Source organism: Falco naumanni, unplaced genomic scaffold (genome assembly GCF_017639655.2).
Source record: "Falco naumanni isolate bFalNau1 unplaced genomic scaffold, bFalNau1.pat scaffold_42_arrow_pat_ctg1, whole genome shotgun sequence".
Classification (NCBI taxonomy): Eukaryota; Metazoa; Chordata; class Aves; order Falconiformes; family Falconidae; genus Falco; species Falco naumanni.
The window spans coordinates 106,273-127,081 of record NW_024427496.1 but is presented as its reverse complement, the minus strand read 5'-3'; the positions used below and the strand labels follow the sequence as shown (position 1 = coordinate 127,081).

The following is a 20,809-nucleotide window of genomic DNA, read 5'->3' as shown; positions in this document are numbered from 1 at the left end:
TCAGTGGGTGCTTTCCTCGTTGAGGATTACAAGAAGGCGTTGTCTGTGGTGGCCCTTCTGGCAGGAAACATGCTGTTAGCTCAGCAGCACTGCCTCAGTTTGAAAAGACATCTCCTGCATAGTGGCATAGTTTGTGTGTGAGTGTTGTCTATGTGGAAGCTTTGTCTGAAGATTGAAGGTTTGGTTGTTTTGACTCCCTCTTGCATTTTATGGTTGCTCTTAATATTTAATGAAAACTGCGTTTTCTTTTGCTCATTCAGTAATGAGGAAAGTAGTTTTTGAGAGCAAATAGGAATAAAAATAATTACAGTGTCTGTGTCAAATGATCTACTTCATAACATTTTTGGTGTTTCAGAACCCCACTTATGACTGCAGCATCTGGTGGACAGCTTAATTTAATAAAAGTTCTTTTTCGATATGGTGCTGATCTTTTCCATAAAGACACTAACGGATGGACAGCTGAGGATTATGCTGTTACTCATGGATATTCTAGGTAAATTTTTGACTTTATTGTTAGAATAGGTTGTCAGTTGTCAGTGTGGCTTTTGAATGTTTTTGGTAATAGCAGCACGGTTTAATGGTGTGTTGAAAGCTGTCCTGAAGCTGTGCTCAGTGACGTCTTCTGATACGTATCGTTCCCTGTGTCTAGTATTAATCTGGATGTTGAAGAAAATTTCCGCCCTGAATTGTCTGTAGATTTCAAGTTTTGACGCTAAGCTTGCACCTGCCCAATACAAACTCTAAAACATGTCTGTATCCTACAGTTACCCAGAGGTAGAACGTGGCAAACTGAAATGCATGTCAGTCCTCTCCTCAGACCAGCACCATTGTCCTTACTGACTTCCACTACAATCACCAGGAACTACCATCCTTTTGTTTCAGAGATCTAACAAATCCCTTTTGTTAAAGTCTTAAGCAGTTTCACCCCTCTTATGGATAGCTTTGTACCTGTGCGTATCCCTTCTCTGAGGTGGTTATGTGTGCTTAACAGCTAGGCTGAAAATACTGTGCCGAGCGGGAGCTGATAGCTTCGTAGGTGTGGATATGCACCTCTAGAGTGAACATGACTGTAGTGAATATTGAAGTAGGTAGTAGTCGTGCAGTAAGTTCTGTGTGTATTACTCTCAGTGAATGCATACAAGTATACGAATTCATACGGCTATGAATACGTGTAGGGTGGATAAGTGGCTGTTAACTGTTCTATTAAACTGTATAAGCAAGTATGTGGTTGTTTTTACCAAATATGTTTCTTCTCTTTCCCTATATAGTCTTTGTAAACACCTGGTGGAATATGCATTCTGGGGAGACAGAGACGAAGGTGGTGCACAAGGCGACACAGTACCTGGCATTCCTCACCGGGCCAGAGCTGCTGGCTTGACGTTGGGTGCACCTGCTGTGGACAGAGGAGGTAGGATCTTTAATCACGCAGGAGCTCACGAGGAAAATCACTGTGGCCTTTTCTTTAGGGGGTTTGTGTTGTCAGCGCTCACTGTGTTCGCCGTTGACTTTAGTGGAGGCATCAGGTGGGGTAGCGCAAGAAGCTTTGTGAATATGCTGACTTGTTGCTGGTTGGAGGTGCTTCTTGTCAGGGGTGAAGGCAGCTGCGGTTTGTGTGCTACGGGCCCACGTACCGGGCTGTTGCGTTCTGCCTGCCAGATTGCCCATCTGTATAGGTTTTCATACAGAGAGAGAAGGGGGACAGGGAAGGAACTAGGTGAGAGTGGTTTTGGTTTTGGGGTGTGTACTTGTACCTGTAGATGGCCATTCAGATTGTGAAAATGAATTGCAAAAGGTTCATCCTGAGTAGTTGTTCATCTTCCTGTAGTTGGGAAGCGACAGATGAGTTAGCAGGACCGTACATGTCTTGTTGATATCCACTGAGTTTGTGCAGTGGTGTTTTAATATTAATAGTTTCACCTGCACTAAGCTGCTTTTAGTGAGTTGTCTTATTTCTCAGCATCAGTTACGATTGTTTCTGTGTAGGTGCTGTAGAGACATACTTAGGAAAAATCGTCTTGGAAAAGTCACTTTGTTAGCAACAATAATGCAGCTTCTGTGTGTATTATATCTTCACGGACATAGTTTGATTTCCAGTAAAAATAAATAACACTTTTCCTTCCAGTAATTTTATGAAATAAACTTTAAAAAATCTACATTACCTTGTGATCCAGAAAAACAATTGAATTGCCTTGTTATCAAAAAATTAGCTCCTTCAGTGAGTTCATTTAAAAAAAACAACTCCTTAATTTTTAAGATCCAGTCTATGCTTACGAGCTCATATAGCCCTAGAGGAATCTTAGAAAACTAATCTTTTAATATAGTACAAGACAGTTTGATCTTTACCTCTCAGGCCCTACAGTGGGAAGTTCTATCCTTTCTGGTTTTTTTAAGGGTGTTACATCAGAACTTTGTGGCAAATGGGCAGCAGACAGTGTTCAAACACAGTTTATTACTCCTTTTCTAAATATGTCATGAAATATGAGCAAAACATGGGATAATTTTCCGAATTCACTTTTCCCAGATAGGGGAGTTTAATTTAGAGCCAAACTTTGTTCCTTTGACTTAGGAATAGCTGCTTTGATCTAGTCAGAGATTTGTAAAGTTTCTTGATAGATTGAAGGAAGATGTAGAGGTTTTTATTTTTTTTTTTTTATTTTGTTTTTGGAAAGCGCATGGTACAGGTAGTTTAATCAAGAAAATTTTGCTTTTACCCAAACAGCACTCTGTGGCTGCCTCCTGTGCACGTAGATAATTGCTGTGGTACCACATTGTGATGACTGACAGGCCTGGGTTATGTTAAAGTATGTGGCTTGAAGAATAATACTGTTGTATATTCATTTTGGAATCACACCCTCAGGGAAACATGGGTTCTTGAACCAAGTAATTTGCTTGGTTCCTTGAAAACAGTAATACTACTAGCATAAGTCCACAATGTTACGGGAAATCCTCACTTGAAGAGGCCTAGTAAGTGTGAAGAGCATATTTATGTGGGTTAAGGACTTGGGAGGAGAAAGAGTGTGCTGTGGTCTCAAACTGTTTATAGTAGGGCTTGTTTTTCTTGAGTAGTACGAATCTTTTTCTCCTTGTGCTCAGTCTCCTAGAAAATGACCCCGGCCTGTTGAGTGAGAGGGATTAGTAGCATGCAGGGAGCACTTGGTGGCATTGATTCTGCAGTCTCTTGCTTGCACACACAAAGGGCAGGTCCTGCATCCTGAGTCCCTTTGACAGGCTGCAGTAAAAGCTTTGAAGCCCCTGTTAGAGGAGAAGCTCAACTGATCGTGAGACAACGGAGGAATACCCACTTTGAATTCTTTGTTTTAATCTTGCTCTTCATTCCTGTTTTTCTGGGATCTTCAATGTAGTCCTTATTCCTTTTGCACTTGTTGAACATTCTTCAAAATACTCGCTTCTAGTGAGCAAGTCGGTATATTTAAGAAGTTGGCTCATGCTTATTTGAGTGTTTACTTTTTGTCAGAACATGAACCTTTTTGTTGATTACAGACAGACTTGCAAAAACCTCCAAATGAACGGCTTCCACCTCTAGCATATCGAATGACAGACTTTTCAGATTTGAAGCTGGAATTTCTTTGGCAAAAAGTAATTATGTATTTTTTCTAAAAGCGAGGGTTCAGATTTCTAGTATGTCTTCAGTGGCAGCTTTTTTTAGCTGCTGCACTGCATATTGGTGTATTGTTCCTTCAGCGTTTCCCTGAGTCCCTACAGAAACCATTGGTTTTTCATCATAGAGCTCTTGGAAAAGAAACAAGTGCTTCAGTGTGTTTCACATTGCTTCTTCATTTCTCGATTTTCGTAAAAAGTGATACAGGAGATATAAATCAATCTTGAGGTCCTTTTTTTAACTCTTACATGTGTATTTTCGATAGGAGTCCTCTTGCCACATCCATTCCATGTATTTGTGGTAACATCAATATAAGCAGGACTCCCTGTTGCTCTGAGGCAAATGTTATGGCCTTGTCACACAGACATTTGGTGTTGGGTAGCTGCAATAACAGAAACACACCATTCATTGATATAAAAAATAAAATTTTACTAAGTAGGATGGGTAGAGCAGGCGGATGGTGATTTATGTTCTAAAGCTTCTGTTCCACAACATAGACACGCGTACACACACAAGCACACATGCATGACACTCACACCAGTCAGTGCACCCGTTCTGGTCCAGTTGTGGCCTGCCCTGTAGCCCTGGGGGAACAGGGTATTCACTCTGACTGCTTGTCATGCCTGCGTTCTGGCTGGTGGCATAGCTTCTCTATGTGAACAGTTCAGCATGGTCAAATCAACATATGCAGGGCTTTTACCTTCCGACTGAGGTAGGAGGGGGCTGTGTTTGCATCCGGCACCATCTGACACAACTGGCTAGCATATTTCCAAAGTTTGTTGGCACCTACAGATTTTTGGGATGCTTAGAGGGATTTTAAGTGTGCCGTATGTATAAAACACTCTACAAATACGAAGGAATTGCATTGTCAGTCAGTGCTGGGCAAGGACCAGTCAAGCTGAGAGAAATTCAAAGTTGGCAGTACAGTAAACTGCCAAGAATCTGTTCCAGTGTTTCAAAGTATTGGAATATAGGTATTCTACAATGGAGCAAGTAAATTAAGTTACGCTGTTTGACACTGTCCCTTAAGAGTAGAGTTCTGTAGGTTGTGATAGGTTTGGCTTCTACTTCTTGTAACTGTAGAGTAGGCTGATGGTCACAGTACATTCTCCCATTGCTACAGCTTTGTTAATGTACTGGTTAGGTTTTCCAAATTTCTGGGAATTCACATTTATTCTGGTGTCCTTGTTTGGTCTGTCCTTGACACGCCTTTCCCTAAACGGATATAGGAATGCCACAATCTCCTAGCCAGACATCAAGAACAGGAAAACCAAAGAAAGGTATTCTATACAGTAGCATTTCAACTGTGAAACATGTTGTGTGATGTACAAATACTAACACACCTGTGATGTTTATTATCTTGGAGGTCTCTATTCTGATGGTTTTGGTTTTATAAATCAGGTTTGAGAGCAGGGTTTGGGCGCTTTTTGTTTGCGTGTTTTGCACGGGTCCTTTACTACTGAATTGAGTGATTGCTTTGTGTCATTAGTGATAGTAAATAATATTATTTTAAAAAAAAAAAGCTCTTCTGTTACTCCAAAATTAAAATGGACTTCAATTAAAGTAGAAACAAGTGATCCCCAGATACTGCTTTTCTAGATACCATTTCTACTGTAGGGCATCAAGATCTGTCTGAAAACTATCTCATAAACTTTCTCTCTTGCTTTCCAAAGAACAATGGGAACTGTTTTTGATCATTGCTTAATGTTACTATCCATGGAAAGCAAAAGTTCAGGTAACTTACTCAACATTATATGCCCTTTGTTTTCTTTTCCTTTTAATGATTTTGTCCAAGACCTCGGTTTGGCTGTCATCATACAACTTTATGGAAGGCCACCAATCTCCTATTTATAAGCAAGTTCGTTTTGTGATGATAGTTAACGAGAGCTAATTATCGAGGAATTGAGGAATGCTGAAATGGATACGATGTGGAGGTTCTATTTGTTGTTTTTTTTCCTTTCTGTCGTGGGAATTTAAGAGGCCTTTTATTTCATCTTAGTTGTTGGTAATTGAGAGGTTTTCGCACTCTTCAGGCTGGATTCCTAGAGTTCAGGTTTCTTTAGTACATCAGTGGTGTGCTAGAGTGCGCTGTCGTTGAGTTTGCAACATGTGCATCTGGGCCACGCTGCCATTCAGAGGGACCTTGACAAGCTGGGTAAATGGACTGTCAGGCCTGTCTTAACAGAATTCAACAAGGGCAGATGCCAAGTCCTGCACATGGAAAGGAACAACCGTTTGCTACAGCAGGTGCTGGAGCTGCCTGGCTGGAGAGCTGCTTTGCTGGGAATAGCCAGAGGGTCTTGGCAGAAAGTGAGCTGAGAATGAGCCAGCAGGGTGCCCTGCCGGCTGAGAAGGTTAACGGTGTCCTGGGCTGTATGAAGAGCAGCATAGCCAGGGGACTGAGGGAGGGGATTGTACGCTGCTACCTGGCAGTCCCTGGGTTGTGTCCAGCTCCCTGGGTATAATTTTGAGCCCCCAGTGCAAGAGAGAGTGGTCTTTCATCCGTGAGCGAGTTCAGTGGAGGGCCATCAAACTTTGCCAGGAGCAGGGCTACTTGCCTTTTGGGGAGAGACTGGGGGAACTGGGCTTGTTCAGTGTAGAGAAGAGATGACTTTGAAGGGGACCCAGCAGCAGCTTCCAGTACGTGTAAGGAGAAGACAGAGACAGGTGCCTCCCAGTGGTGTGTCACATGAAGCAAAGGTACAAGAGGCATAAATGGAAACAAGAGAATTTCTAATGGAATGTGGGCAGCTTCACCATGGTGAGAACAGTAAAACAGAGAGGTTGTGCAGTCTCCCTCCTTGAATGGTTCAAGCTCAGAGTGGAAAAAGCCCTATGCAGCCTCATCTGACCTCAGAGCTGAGTCTGCTTTGAGGAGGCGGTTGGCTGAGAGACTTGCCGAGGTCCCTTGTGACCTGATTTGTCCTGTGATCCTGTGTGCAAGTTGCTGTCTTAACATGGATGAAAGCTTGGAGCGTAGTATAGAGTGCCCTGGTTACGCCTGTCTTGCCTGTTGAATACCCTTTTTGGTGCAGCGTAGAGAACTGCTGGGGATTCTTCTATGTGAGGATAAGCTTTAGATCTTGGTTATGCTTTTTGATGTTTTTTACCTTTTCAGGATAACCTGTAAGTGGGTAGAGCACCAGCTAGTATAGTATATAAACCAGTAAAATCTCTGTCAACAGTGTGTGCTTGTGTGTGCAGTATGAGTACTTCAGCAGTTCATTTATTTACTGTCTTGCTAAAGCACCAGTATTTTGTTAACTGTTTATTAACGTAGCATATTCATGCTATGCTGGGCTTTTTTTAGTTTAGAGGTAGTTCTTAAACTTTTAGGTATAAAAGTTCAAAGGAGATAAAACTCTAGTCTTTTTTGTTTTGTCAATTCAGTGTGACTTGAAAAAGCAGTTGTTTGGAAATGCATGCATTCATTCATGCTGTCTTACATTAAGTTGACTCCCCAAAATTTCATTCTGTTATGACATGTAGAGTTGTCCAGGTTAAATGTTTGTATGTGCTGGTTGATTTTTAGCATGCCAAATCTAATTTCAACATGTCAATTAATGTTTGAACAGCAACAGACGACTTGTCGCAAGGAGACTCAATCAGGTAAGACTTTAAACATACCCAGCACATACCTGAGGAATGATTGGAGAGACACAGTACTCATTTTGCTTTACTTTTTAAGAAGCTTGGAGAAAGAGGGGAGTGATGTCAGTTGGCATACTTCTGAGGAAGAACTCGATTTTTCTCCCAAGGTATGGTGTATTTACAGTAAATGTCCTATAAAAATAAGTGATCTGAAGGCAAGTTTTCTGGGGGATTGAAAGAAACTACAGTTCTAGCCAATATTGTTTTCTCCTTAGAAGCAGTCTCTGACCTGCCAGCCTTTCTTTTGCTGTGAGTTTTTCCTAAAAGACCTGTAGCCGTGGCAGAGCACGCAGTAGATTTGTGGTTTGAGGCAAAAGAGCCATAGGCGACGAGATAAACCACCACAGTTTTGTTTGTTCTTGGTCATTTGAGTCAGATTTTAAGTTTATAAGTTACTAATATAACCTGTTCTGTTCTTCCCCAAACACTGTTAATGTTTCCTGTAAATTTCGTGATAGAATCCTAACTGATAAAGGGCACTTTTTAATGAAGAGGTACTGAAATCCTTCATCACGTAGTTCTCCTTTCCTCCTCATCAGGTTACTCAAGAGTGCTCAGCGGATGAGTTACTCAAATGGGTCATCTTTTTTTCTTCTATTGAGGTGGCATTCTGTGCTTGCACGTAATCTCACACTGCATGTTTTCCTTCTTTTTCTGAATGCTTAGGCAGTATTCTTTTTGTCAGCTACAAGCTCTCAGGCCTGCTTTTTTTGCTAGTGTTCTGAAGAATTATTAACTTCTGCAGTGATGTCTGGAGCATCTGTTCTGTTGCTCTGGGATTCTGCAGCGATGAGGAACCGGTGTTCTAGTTCAACCTACTCTGTAATACTGGAGGTGCAAGCATGTTTAGTTTTAACATGATTTCATTTTCTTGCACTGATTTAAATATAAATTATGCATTTTTGGGCATGTTTTTGAAATGTAAGGATATTCTGGTAAGTGTACTTGCAGGGACTAATCAATGCATTAAACCTAGGGTTCTTAACAGTTACTTCCCTTGTGCACACTTGCAAGTAAGCATCCAGAAGCTGCGATCTTAAATATAACTGAATTTTAGGGAAGTACTACAAATATTAAACCCAGATTTTTTAGAACTGCTATGCATGTAACCATAGTTGTGGAAACAATTTTCAGAAGGGTGCCTGCACGGTATTTTGGGGGTGAAATACTCACTGAATTGCATACGTGAGGAGTGTTTTTGTACTTAGAAGTACGGGATGGAGCCAGCACCTGACCATTATCAAAAGGACAGCCTGATTACATTTAGTGTTCAAGATTTGATGTGAACAAAAGATTTGTTGTTGTCGTTAGTGTTTTTTTTTTTAAAAAATAATCGTTTTTGGCTTCTTTATTTACAGAAGCTGCAGAAGCCAAACTTGACATTCTTAATGAATGTTTCCCAGCAGTTCAGGAAAAACAGTAAGCTATTTGGAAAAGATTGCATAGTATACTAATATATAAATAAGATGATTTGCTAAGTAGTTTTTTAAACATTTCCTATAGTAAATGAGAAAAGTAGCATTTTGAAAACACAGCACTTGGTCACTTCAGAAAACATAAGTCATGTTGTTAAAATGAAGCTATTAATCCCCTCCTAAGCCTTTGTCCCTGGCTAAGTCCTTCCTCCATCCTGCCCATCCTTGACTTGGTTCCTTTTCCAGACATTCTCAGATTACTCCATTAATCTGGTAACATGCCTGTTGCCATTTCCATAACTCCTTTTGTTGTTTTGACATAACTGCCATGTCTCCAAAGACGGTGAATAATGAAGTATCTTGCAAGTCGGTACCAAAGCAAACTGTCTTTCAAAATCTAAATAATTTGCAAGATAAACAAGAAAGTTGGAACAAGAAAAGCATGATTGGGGTGAAGTTTCACAGAAATGATGACTCCTTTTTTGCAGAATCTAAGATGACAAACTGGAAAAAAGAGACACCTCAGCTTCTCTCAGATAGTTGTGGTCTTAAGGAGAAAAAGTCAAGCTTCAGTAATGGCTTTGAAAGTGATAATAGTTCTTTGTCAGCAGGAAAAAACCCAAGGCTTGAAAGTCAAAGACCAAACTTTGTCTTTCTTGAACATGTGGATGATGAAGATACAGAAGAAGAGCAATGTGAAGTAGATAACAAAGTCTGTGAAGCACTGAAACAAGAAAGTGAACACTTGTGCTTGAATAGGCATGAAGAAAACGTAAGAGCAGCATTTCACTCGGGCACCAAAGTAAGTTATATAAGGATGATTCAATCACAAAGGTATTTTCTAAGGGTGATAAAGGTAAGAACCAAAAGGTAAACTGGATTTCTGTTAATATTTCATGTATATCCATCTTTTGATCTTCCTTTTTTTATATTAGAAAATGCCTTTACTCCTAGCCAAAGCAGTTTCTTAGGTATAAGAATAGTGTTGGGCAGTATTTTCAATATTTTTTTTTATTGGTTGCAGTGGTTTTGCAGGAAAACAAATAGGCAGTATAATTTTTCTGAAATAAATTCATTTTTTCTCAGTTGTATGTACAGTTTTTATCTGTAAAGATTTATTGCCATTTAGTAAAATACCTGGTGTGATGGCTGAAAGTGAGGAACCAAAAAGTTTGAGTAAGATTGAGAGCAGGAAGTTAGTGATTTTCCTGGAGCAAAGTAGAGGAAGAAGAGCGTGTTCCGGTACGATGTACTGAAATGAAAGCTAGAGTTAGGCTGACATGAAGAATTGCTTCTCCGGAGCTTTGCAGAGCCAGGGCTAATGACTTAGGGCTAATGTCATTGCTGTCTCCTCAGAGATTCCCATGGAAAAACTGAAGGCCTTGTAAAACAAAGCTCAACAAAGTTTCCCTGTTGTCTTACACAGGAAAAGCATTGTTAAAGTTGTCGATGGAAGGCTAAGAAGGTGCTTGTTTCTGCTATTTCCAGCTGTTTGGTCAATATCTTCTAGGAAAAATCACCTGAACGGGAAGAAGAGGAGAAGGAGCAGGAAAAGGAAAACACTGGTGAAGAGCTACGAACTGCAGTTGTTGAGGGTGTGAAAAACTCTCTTCATAATGATAGCCATCAAATCCACAGTGCTTCCAAAGACGACACTGGTAAGAGAAGTGAGTTAGTGAATACTGATCCCAGTTCTTCCTCTATAAATATTAATGCACAGTAAATGAACTGAAATGGTGATTGACTTCTGAAACAGTAAGTTTGAACCCTAGTGGGCATTGGCAAGGAGGAAAGTAGCTTTTGTTCCTTTTCATTCATTCCTGAAGAACAAATTGTGGCCTTGGATTCCAAACGATGCTACATGGAGCATGTGTCATTCTTGGTTTTGTTGCTGTGTTCTCCCTGAAGCGATCAGAACAAAACGCACAGTTGAAAAAGAGGAGGATTAGAGAGTCTTGGGTGTGACAGTAGTATTCCCCTTTCTGGCCCGTACTGTCAGACTGAAAAGTTGTGATTGCTCTTGGCTGAAGCCTGGGAAAGATTTGAGTCGATCTGAGAGAAAGCTGTTCTGTTCCAGTGCCTCACCTTGTCCAGTTTTAAAACGTAGAAAGTCTCTCCAGTGCCACGCTTGAGTGTGCTCGAAAGCATTGCCCCGTCAGTCAGGGCTGAGCACTCTGGTACTCACCTCAGGTCTTGGAGCAGGAGGAGAAGGCACACTTTCCACTGTCTGTCTCCAGAGAGTAGAGTGGTGTGGTAGATGTTACCAGAGCGTGTGTAGCCGCTGATCAAATGCTACAGAGCGGGCCTGGCAGAACCTGCTGTATTCCAGGTGTTGTGCCTATACATGCTCTTCTGCCTGTGCATTTTGCCATAAGCCTGCATTTGGCACAGTGTGAGTAGTCCTAGCTGAGGCTGGAACCAGCAGTTCCCCTCTGCTAGGACGGGTGCCCTCACTGGTCTCTAGCTCCTTTCCCGTTTTTTGTGTGCATGTCTCCACAAGAGCGAATCCTGAATCAGTTTTACCTAATGGACTAGCTTAAAAGAGAGAAATGAAGATAGTTTAATCTGGCCAGGAACCTACTGAGACTGAGCCTTGCGTGTGCCTAGTAGAGAAGAGATTCGGATGTTAGCCCCCTGAGATAGAGACAAGTTGTGTGTTTGGGGTGAGATTTTGGGCGGTGAGCCTCTCCTCTTTTTCAATGGCAATGCTTAGGTGTCTACCTTCTGGGAAGGTGCAGGCTAAAAACTGCTAGTCAAGGAAGGTCTTTTCTGGTAGTGCTACAAAAGGAGCATTGTTTCTTGGTGATTTTAGCGTGAAGATGTGTCGGGTGGTGTTTCTGTGGTACTTCTTGTACAGTGGATAGTGGTAGTCAGTGGAAAATTCTGGAGCTGTGGATTGGAGAGCAGGTGACCTAGAACACTATGCCACAGGGCTGCAGCGTGCTGGAGCCTCTTCCTGAGCGTGACACAAACCCGTGTTCAGTGCTGCTTGTAGCTGTGTCAGCTGTTGTGCATAGCCATCTTCTGCTGGAGAGGAGGCAAGAGAGGTGGCGATCCAAAGGAAGTACCGTGGTATGTTGTGCGCTGGGTGTGAAGAAACCCTTGAATTCAACACTCACTCCTTAGTTTGTCCTCAGCAACAGAACCGCTGTGCATCTTTTGGGCGCAGGGGTGATGGGGAAAAGCAGAGTGAAATAGAAGGGCTCAGTGTCTCACCTCTTACTGCCTTTGTAGGTGCCCTGACTGCGGTGGGAGCAGAGGAAGAGGAAGATGCTGAATCTCCCTGGGATTCTGAGGTATTTCCCGTGAAGGACACCGGGGTTCCCAGTGGGGCGGGGGTGGGGAGCGAGATCCAGAAGCACTCGGAGCTTGGGCCCTGCCGCGGCTGAGGCTTATTTCCCCTTCTCCTGGTTCTGCTGTATGTTTGTAACTGGGGGCCCTTGAAATACTTGTGCTGTGTGCTAGCTGTTCAGCGAGGCTTGGGGATGAAGGTAGGTCGAGCTAATGATTTGGGTCTCATGGCAGCTGGCCCTTGGAGTTGGGTTTCTGGTACAGTATTGCGGCAGTGAAGTTTCTTGCTGCTTAAAATAGTCTGAGCTCCTCAGCGGGGCTGGCGGGATTGTGGCTTTTTCACCACACAACTCTATTCCGCTGACGTGTTCAGTGGTTGCCCTTAGGGTCTGCAGCCTAGATGATGAGCTGCTTTGGGAAAGAGCCTTTCTACCGTTTTGGCCCTTTTTGAGAGTCGCGTTCAACAGAGATACCACACGTGCTGGCTGTGTTTGCCCTTTTAGTTCTTCCTGTCTGTGGTAATGGGTTAGAAGAAAGCGGGCAGAGTCTGTAGCTTACGCCCTCTGACTTTTCTTGTGAGGAAGAAGGAACTCTTCCCCACCCGCTTCTTAAAAATACAAGGCTAAAATGCTGCTGGGTTGTTTTTGGGTTGGTTTTTTTTTGTAGCCTTGGTTTCTGTAAGCTTTGTCTTGCTTGTCTTTGTTCAGCCCAAAAAGTCTTTGTTCAACCCTTGCAACTGGGAGTAGCAATGTGTTCGCTCCCCACTGCAGGACGTGTGCCTGGGGAACGTCAGCACAAATTTGAGTATCGGGTACCAGTTCAGTCCGAAAGTTGGGTCCCCCCCAGACCTGCAGTTACGGGTTCGCAACCCACAGCTCGAGTTACCGTGTTAATTCTCCCTTGCGGCTGTGCAGTTTGCCAGCGTGACAGACTAGTTTAGATGAGTTGTGAGGTTTTTGCCTAAGATCTGAAAACACACAAGTCTGCTGTGATTTTCCAATATACTGTGTCTTGACGTGCCCTTTCCAAGGGGCTGATCAAAGGCTTTTGTGATTCCATGCTGTGCAAGTTGGCTTAGCAGGAACATTTTGCGTAGAAATGAGTTGAGAATTTGTACCGATGCTCACGCCCGTGTTTTATGCTCTACAGACGGATTCTGAAAGTCGGGAAGAAGGATCACCTGGTGTGTTGCTTCCAGCTGCAGACAGACACGGAGCACGCTCACGGATTGTTTCAGGGGAGCGCCACACCGGTAACTTCCTGGTGGACTAAATGTTTGTCTGTAAACACGTATAGGCTGAAGTGAGCTTTTATCGATGTCTGCCTTAGGAATGCACTTTACGGTGTGGGTGCGCGCTATAGCAGTGAGGTGCTTAGTATTTGTTAATTAACACCAGCTGTCACGGCGCTTGCCGGCAAGTTGTAAAGGAAGTTACCTTGTTTGCGTTACGTGTGTCCTTTGGATGTGTTTGTATCTCTTTGGGTTCGGGTTCTTGTGGCATAGTGCTGAAAGTGTATGTGGTTTAGGGCTGACCTGTCTGAACACCTGGACATTCTTGGATGATAACGTAGCAGAAGAAAGCTATGATCTGGCCAAGCACTTTTCCCCCCCGTCTTAATTTTTGATACCTTACTGTTACGCTTTGCCTAGGAGCTAAAATGTGACTGAAAGTTCAGGGTTTGTTGTGAAGGGCTTCTGCCTGTAGTTTGCGACGCTGTCTCTTGAGCATCTGGAGTGTAGAATGGCAGGGAAGTTTTGCTGTTGGCGTAGAACTCTCATCTGAAGGATTTCTCCTTTACTAAACGGTCAGTCCTGCTTGTAGTGTAAGTACAATAGAATAGCTGAAGAAGCGAATCCAGTTTTAGTTTAGTAAGCTGGAAGCAAAACTTTAAAAGCTCCTGGGAGCTTGTAAATCCCCTTGCTGAGTAGTTGTCGTGCTTTGTATGATTCTACTAAGAGAAGTTTAAAATCGGTGTAAAAAGGAGGTAAAAGGTGATTACGCTAATCTTTCTAAGGTTTTTCTATACTGCTAGACCACCAAGTTTACTGAAATCAAATGCTGTTTGCTTTTTAACCGTTTTTGTAAACATGAAAATAATGCTGTGGAGCCATTCTTAGTAACATTTCATGCACCTCTTTCATGAGAGGACTCAAACTGTAAGATGACTAAAGCAGAGGACTTGAGAAATATAGGTGGGCCAGTAGATTGCGTGGGTTTGTAAATGATTTCCATGTTGGACAAAAATTTTTAAAAAATTACATATTTGGAACTGTGCTATAAATGCAGATTACAACCAATTGTAATGTGTTGGTTTTTTTCCTTTCCACACAAGCTAGACCCGAACAACCTGATAAGAACTAGTTTGCTTCTACCTCATTGAATGATGTGTATGAGGTGTCTGTGTCTGCACCCACGTTTCCTCTGTCCCATCGATGGAAAGGAAAACACTCCTCAACATTAAACACTTGTAGGATAATCGCAGTCGTAGTGCTGCTGGACTGTTTTACGGTAGTTCGTTACAGCAGACCAGCTTTGGCTTTTGAAATAATCTTTGTAGAAGGCAGGGTTCAGCTCCTCAAAATAAGTATTTTGATCTTGTTGTGTTAACAAGCATGTCCTTACTGCTTCCTATGGCTTGTCCTAGTTCTGTGAGTATTATTTCTTAAATCCAAGGCGCAGGATGGGAAGCGTGGATTGTCCATTTCTTGTATACTGATACAAATGCTGGATGTTGAAGTAGATTGAATGTTAAGTATCGCAGTCTCGATGGAATAAAGCTTGCGAGTAATACTTAGTTGTAGAAACTGCTGATGTTGAATGGAGTGAAAGGTGCCTTCAATTAAATGAAATAACACTTTCCAAAACATTTTTTACCTCCAGGCATTCTGGAGAACCCCGACAATTCCCAGGTAAGTATTTGTTCGTGTCAGACTGACTACTTGTCCTGCTCGTTAAATATTATGTAGTTACTTTAAGTTTGAATTTTTCTTTTCTTTCTTTTTTTTTTTTTTTTTTTTTTTTTTTTTGTCATTGGATTGTCTTTCATAGCTGAAGACCCCTGAATCTGTTTTGGAAATGAATGAAACCTCTCCTAAAAAAATGCAGCAGAAATCAGGTAATGTTCACGGCATGTAGTTCTGGGTTTAGCTTTGTAATCTTTCTAGACGGGAGTATTTAATAAAGCATCTGATTGATTTGTTTTGCGGATCTGTTGGAGGAATTTGGTTTAGGACACGCAGAAGATATTGAAGGTGTTCATAACAATCTCTTTGTAGTGTTCTTTTATGAACAGACCCATTGTACTTGCAATTTCCTTTGTAATACGAAATGAATGGCTCTAGCAAGGCATCCCGGGAGCAGAAGGTGTACTGAAATAATCCTCAGTGTATGTGTTTGCTCCCTCCTCTAGTCTGCTGTTCAGCACTGTCCATACCCTTCCGTGATGTACGCTTCCTACACCGTACTTGCTGTCATCTCCCCTTTTCAGGCAGTCCTGAAGTCTGCTTTTCTTTCCGTGGCTCAACCCCACCCCACCCCCCCCTTCCTGATTGTCTTGGTCCTTTGAGCGTGTGCTGTGGCTGATTCCAGGCTAGGGATCTGTAGGCTAGGCTGTCCAGGAGCTGCCCGTGAGCCACAAAGGGTAATTCTTGGGCTCGTGCCGTAGCTGTAGTTTTCAGGAAATATTACTTGCCTGGCTTTATCTCTACCTGCCTGGCAGTTGTTTTGAAACATGTACAAACACGTTCCTCTGAGGCTTCCCTCTCCTGTTTCATGGAAAATGACCAGCAGGCTCAGAGGCAGGGGAGGGAGGTGAGGAAGAGAGACAAGATGGGAGGAAATTAGTGTCAGCGTGTTGTCAGGAATTCTTTTTTCTTTGGAAACAAGGCTAAAGTTGAGGCGGCTAGCTGGTCGGCTATGTATTTGGGAGAGGATATGTAACCTTAATGGGTTTTTTTTGTTTCTTTGTTCTGAGGCTTATTGATTTGTATAGTTGATAATTTGTGTTGTATTTTGTATTAATCACACTTGTTAATCGGATGAGAAACAATTTGCCATTCAGGTTTTAGAGTTTCTACAATGGGCTATTGACAATATAAACCAGAGAGAGGTGAACAGATATGCAGAAAAGTAAGCGGACTTGGAACTATTTGTGTTCTATACTTAGAAGTTACAAGTTCTTTGGCATCTTTGCTTTAGGCGAAGGAAAAAAACCAGTATTGTTGTTCTTTTGACAATAATAGAGATGAAACTTCTCTCTAGGAGATGTATCTTCCTCCTTCTCCTCTCGCTCTTCTCCCTCTCGTGTATTTGCAATGGGTAAGCTACAGGTCCTCTCTTGCCCTTTATTTTGCAGTGACAGTGTTCTGGTAAGACACACAAATACTTGTTAGAGGTTGTTCGGTGAAAACTTGAGTTTTGGTTATGTCTGTATTCCACAGTAATGTGAAGTGTAGCCCCACAACGGACCAGTATGTTACGCTATTACAAACACAGAAAGGTTGCCTTTTCGTGGCTCATTTCATGTCGGCTGTTTTTCCTGTGTGGCTTTATTCACCTGCGTCATGCTGGTTTTTAGCCATATGTTACCTTGAAGGTCAGGTGCTAAGAAGTAGGTGTAGATGTAAAAATTTCTTTCTCTCAAACAGTTCATGTTTGGATTTGGGTTTAAGGAATTTAGGTTGCTTCAGCAAAGCATCATGATTCCTGCAGCACAAATATTTCTGACTCTAAAAGGGTTGAAATGCCATCCTTGACAACTTGATTTCATAAATCTGGAGAACAGGTACAGTATCTTTCACAATTAAATGTTCAGTGAGAGCTGGAATTTCCCATTCTATTTACTTTGTTACTGTCGCATAGTAATACATCCTTAAAATCTATTTTTGAGGCAAAGTAGTGGTGTTCTCGTGTTTTCTGTATAGAAGAGTAGCTGCTGTCCACTGCAATCTGCCAAAAGTCATTATGTAAGACAATTTATGAGGAGGGAAGTCTCAGAATAGAGTGGAGAGGTGAGGACTAATTGGAAAGAACTAAGATGACCAGAAGTCATTTTTCAATGCTAGCTAGAGAGCAGACCAGAGTAAAAGGTGGGGGATTTGCATCTTGTTGTATGCGCTGCACTGCAGGCATCCGTTAATAAAAATGCATGGTAGCAATAAATGACAGGCAAAAATACTGGAATCTGGTTTACCCTGTGAATTTTTTATATACGTTTTTTTGAATGGTGGGCTCTTCAGAAGCCTTGGAGTAGGGTTCTGCCAGTGTTTTAACTAAGACTTTCTCCCTGTGCTAAAAGTGAAGAACTCTTGACAGTGAGGAGTCCTCCTCTTTCACAGTGTTGACAGAAGCCAATAGAAGCCAGTGTTGGCAGAAAATACACTCGTGAATTACTGCTCCAAGGAAAGAAGAAATTTTACTTGCAACAGCTAATGGGAGAAGTCCTTATCTTTTTAGTTTATGTTTTTGAGTTATTTTTCCAGTGGTTGGAAAAATAATTACTGACTAGAGTTACCGACACGATGAGAACTGGAATTTTGCAGATAGAAGAACACTGTAGCCTTTCACCTTTCCTGCTTCTTCCTTGTTCTGTACCCATCATACAGAAATGTCAAGATTGATTAAACCCTGTGGAAAAGGATTCTTAGGGGCTCCAATGTTGTTAAAATCTTACCTAAAAAGGGAGACTTCAGGCTCAAATAGCTGCTGCTGAAAACTTTCCTGTTGACCGTGACGGGCAAGGCTGAAGAGGAGTTAAGGGTTGCTTTTCATTCTAGCAGCACGGCGCCTAATTTTGAAGTGACTGCACTCTGAAACAGAATCCAGAAGACGAAGACACCTACGTACTCTGAACAGAGAATGTGACTTGCATCCTTAGAAGGCCCGTACAAAACAAAACCCTGGGTGCTCGCAGGTCTGCTTTTATCCAGCTTTCAGGCAGATACAGTTGACCAGAAAAGCTGGTCATTCAGCCTGTGCTGTGCACAGGGGAGGTGTCACAGCTCTCCTGCATCCACATCTAAGTCTTATCTTCTAAGCAAAATTGTGGTGTCCATGTTACATGATGGGAGTGATGGCGCGTATCAAATTGTATGGCAGGAAGCTGCCTGCATTTTGCTGTTTGTGACCTGAGTGAACGTTGGTGAAGTGACAGAAGAAGTCTGGTAAGCGTACCTTCATGGAAGCAGAGTAGGAGCAGCCCCGTCTGTCTGACCGACTGACCACCCGCTGCTGTACGTGGGTGGAGAGGCTTCTAGGAGTAGCACGTAGACAATGAAAGTTTGTAAAAGGAGTCGCCTACAGGAGAAAATGCCAAAAGCGAGGCTGGCCCTGTGATTCATCAATAGTAGACCCTTTTGTATTTTTATGATGTTCCGGATTTTCTTCCTGTCTTGCTCGCTTTTCTTGTGCGAAGAATGTTGCGTCCCTCTCTAGCAGCAAAGCTTTGTGCATAGCCATCTCCTGCTGGAGAGGAGGCAAGAGAGGTGGCGATCCAAAGGAAGTACCGTGGTATGTTGTGCGCTGGGTGTGAAGAAACCCTTGAATTCAACACTCACTCCTTAGTTTGTCCTCAGCAACAGAACCGCTGTGCATCTTTTGGGCGCAGGGGTGATGGGGAAAAGCAGAGTGAAATAGAAGGGCTCAGTGTCTCACCTCTTACTGCCTTTGTAGGTGCCCTGACTGCGGTGGGAGCAGAGGAAGAGGAAGATGCTGAATCTCCCTGGGATTCTGAGGTATTTCCCGTGAAGGACACCGGGGTTCCCAGTGGGGCGGGGGTGGGGAGCGAGATCCAGAAGCACTCGGAGCTTGGGCCCTGCCGCGGCTGAGGCTTATTTCCCCTTCTCCTGGTTCTGCTGTATGTTTGTAACTGGGGGCCCTTGAAATACTTGTGCTGTGTGCTAGCTGTTCAGCGAGGCTTGGGATGAAGGTAGGTCGAGCTAATGATTTGGGTCTCATGGCAGCTGGCCCTTGGAGTTGGGTTTCTGGTACAGTATTGCGGCAGTGAAGTTTCTTGCTGCTTAAAATAGTCTGAGCTCCTCAGCGGGGCTGGCGGGATTGTGGCTTTTTCACCACACAACTCTATTCCGCTGACGTGTTCAGTGGTTGCCCTTAGGGTCTGCAGCCTAGATGATGAGCTGCTTTGGGAAAGAGCCTTTCTACCGTTTTGGCCCTTTTTGAGAGTCGCGTTCAACAGAGATACCACACGTGCTGGCTGTGTTTGCCCTTTTAGTTCTTCCTGTCTGTGGTAATGGGTTAGAAGAAAGCGGGCAGAGTCTGTAGCTTACGCCCTCTGACTTTTCTTGTGAGGAAGAAGGAACTCTTCCCCACCCGCTTCTTAAAAATACAAGGCTAAAATGCTGCTGGGTTGTTTTTGGGTTGGTTTTTTTTTGTAGCCTTGGTTTCTGTAAGCTTTGTCTTGCTTGTCTTTGTTCAGCCCAAAAAGTCTTTGTTCAACCCTTGCAACTGGGAGTAGCAATGTGTTCGCTCCCCACTGCAGGACGTGTGCCTGGGGAACGTCAGCACAAATTTGAGTATCGGGTACCAGTTCAGTCCGAAAGTTGGGTCCCCCCCAGACCTGCAGTTACGGGTTCGCAACCCACAGCTCGAGTTACCGTGTTAATTCTCCCTTGCGGCTGTGCAGTTTGCCAGCGTGACAGACTAGTTTAGATGAGTTGTGAGGTTTTTGCCTAAGATCTGAAAACACACAAGTCTGCTGTGATTTTCCAATATACTGTGTCTTGACGTGCCCTTTCCAAGGGGCTGATCAAAGGCTTTTGTGATTCCATGCTGTGCAAGTTGGCTTAGCAGGAACATTTTGCGTAGAAATGAGTTGAGAATTTGTACCGATGCTCACGCCCGTGTTTTATGCTCTACAGACGGATTCTGAAAGTCGGGAAGAAGGATCACCTGGTGTGTTGCTTCCAGCTGCAGACAGACACGGAGCACGCTCACGGATTGTTTCAGGGGAGCGCCACACCGGTAACTTCCTGGTGGACTAAATGTTTGTCTGTAAACACGTATAGGCTGAAGTGAGCTTTTATCGATGTCTGCCTTAGGAATGCACTTACGGTGTGGGTGCGCGCTATAGCAGTGAGGTGCTTAGTATTTGTTAATTAACACCAGCTGTCACGGCGCTTGCCGGCAAGTTGTAAAGGAAGTTACCTTGTTTGCGTTACGTGTGTCCTTTGGATGTGTTTGTATCTCTTTGGGTTCGGGTTCTTGTGGCATAGTGCTGAAAGTGTATGTGGTTTAGGGCTGACCTGTCTGAACACCTGGACATTCTTGGATGATAACGTAGCAGAAGAAAGCTATGATCTGGCCAAGCACTTTTCCCCCCGTCTTAATTTTTGATACCTTACTGTTACGCTTTGCCTAGGAGCTAAAATGTGACTGAAAGTTCAGGGTTTGTTGTGAAGGGCTTCTGCCTGTAGTTTGCGACGCTGTCTCTTGAGCATCTGGAGTGTAGAATGGCAGGGAAGTTTTGCTGTTGGCGTAGAACTCTCATCTGAAGGATTTCTCCTTTACTAAACGGTCAGTCCTGCTTGTAGTGTAAGTACAATAGAATAGCTGAAGAAGCGAATCCAGTTTTAGTTTAGTAAGCTGGAAGCAAAACTTTAAAAGCTCCTGGGAGCTTGTAAATCCCCTTGCTGAGTAGTTGTCGTGCTTTGTATGATTCTACTAAGAGAAGTTTAAAATCGGTGTAAAAAGGAGGTAAAAGGTGATTACGCTAATCTTTCTAAGGTTTTTCTATACTGCTAGACCACCAAGTTTACTGAAATCAAATGCTGTTTGCTTTTTAACCGTTTTTGTAAACATGAAAATAATGCTGTGGA

General features: G+C 42.9%; 1 protein-coding gene across 1 annotated transcript in view; it reads left to right on the top strand.

Moving 5' to 3' along the window:
- Window positions 1-20,809, top strand: part of LOC121082202 (ankyrin repeat domain-containing protein 26-like) — a 70,174-nt gene that overhangs the window by 5,209 nt on the left and 44,156 nt on the right. Inside the window, 14 exon segments of the mRNA XM_040581550.1 lie at window positions 356-493; window positions 1,269-1,408; window positions 4,849-4,899; window positions 7,195-7,228; window positions 7,308-7,377; window positions 8,629-8,689; window positions 8,973-9,487; window positions 10,196-10,343; window positions 11,920-11,981; window positions 13,126-13,228; window positions 14,859-14,887; window positions 15,027-15,093; window positions 18,648-18,709; window positions 19,853-19,955. Of these exon segments, the coding sequence (XP_040437484.1) occupies window positions 356-493; window positions 1,269-1,408; window positions 4,849-4,899; window positions 7,195-7,228; window positions 7,308-7,377; window positions 8,629-8,689; window positions 8,973-9,487; window positions 10,196-10,343; window positions 11,920-11,981; window positions 13,126-13,228; window positions 14,859-14,887; window positions 15,027-15,093; window positions 18,648-18,709; window positions 19,853-19,955 (1,583 nt within the window).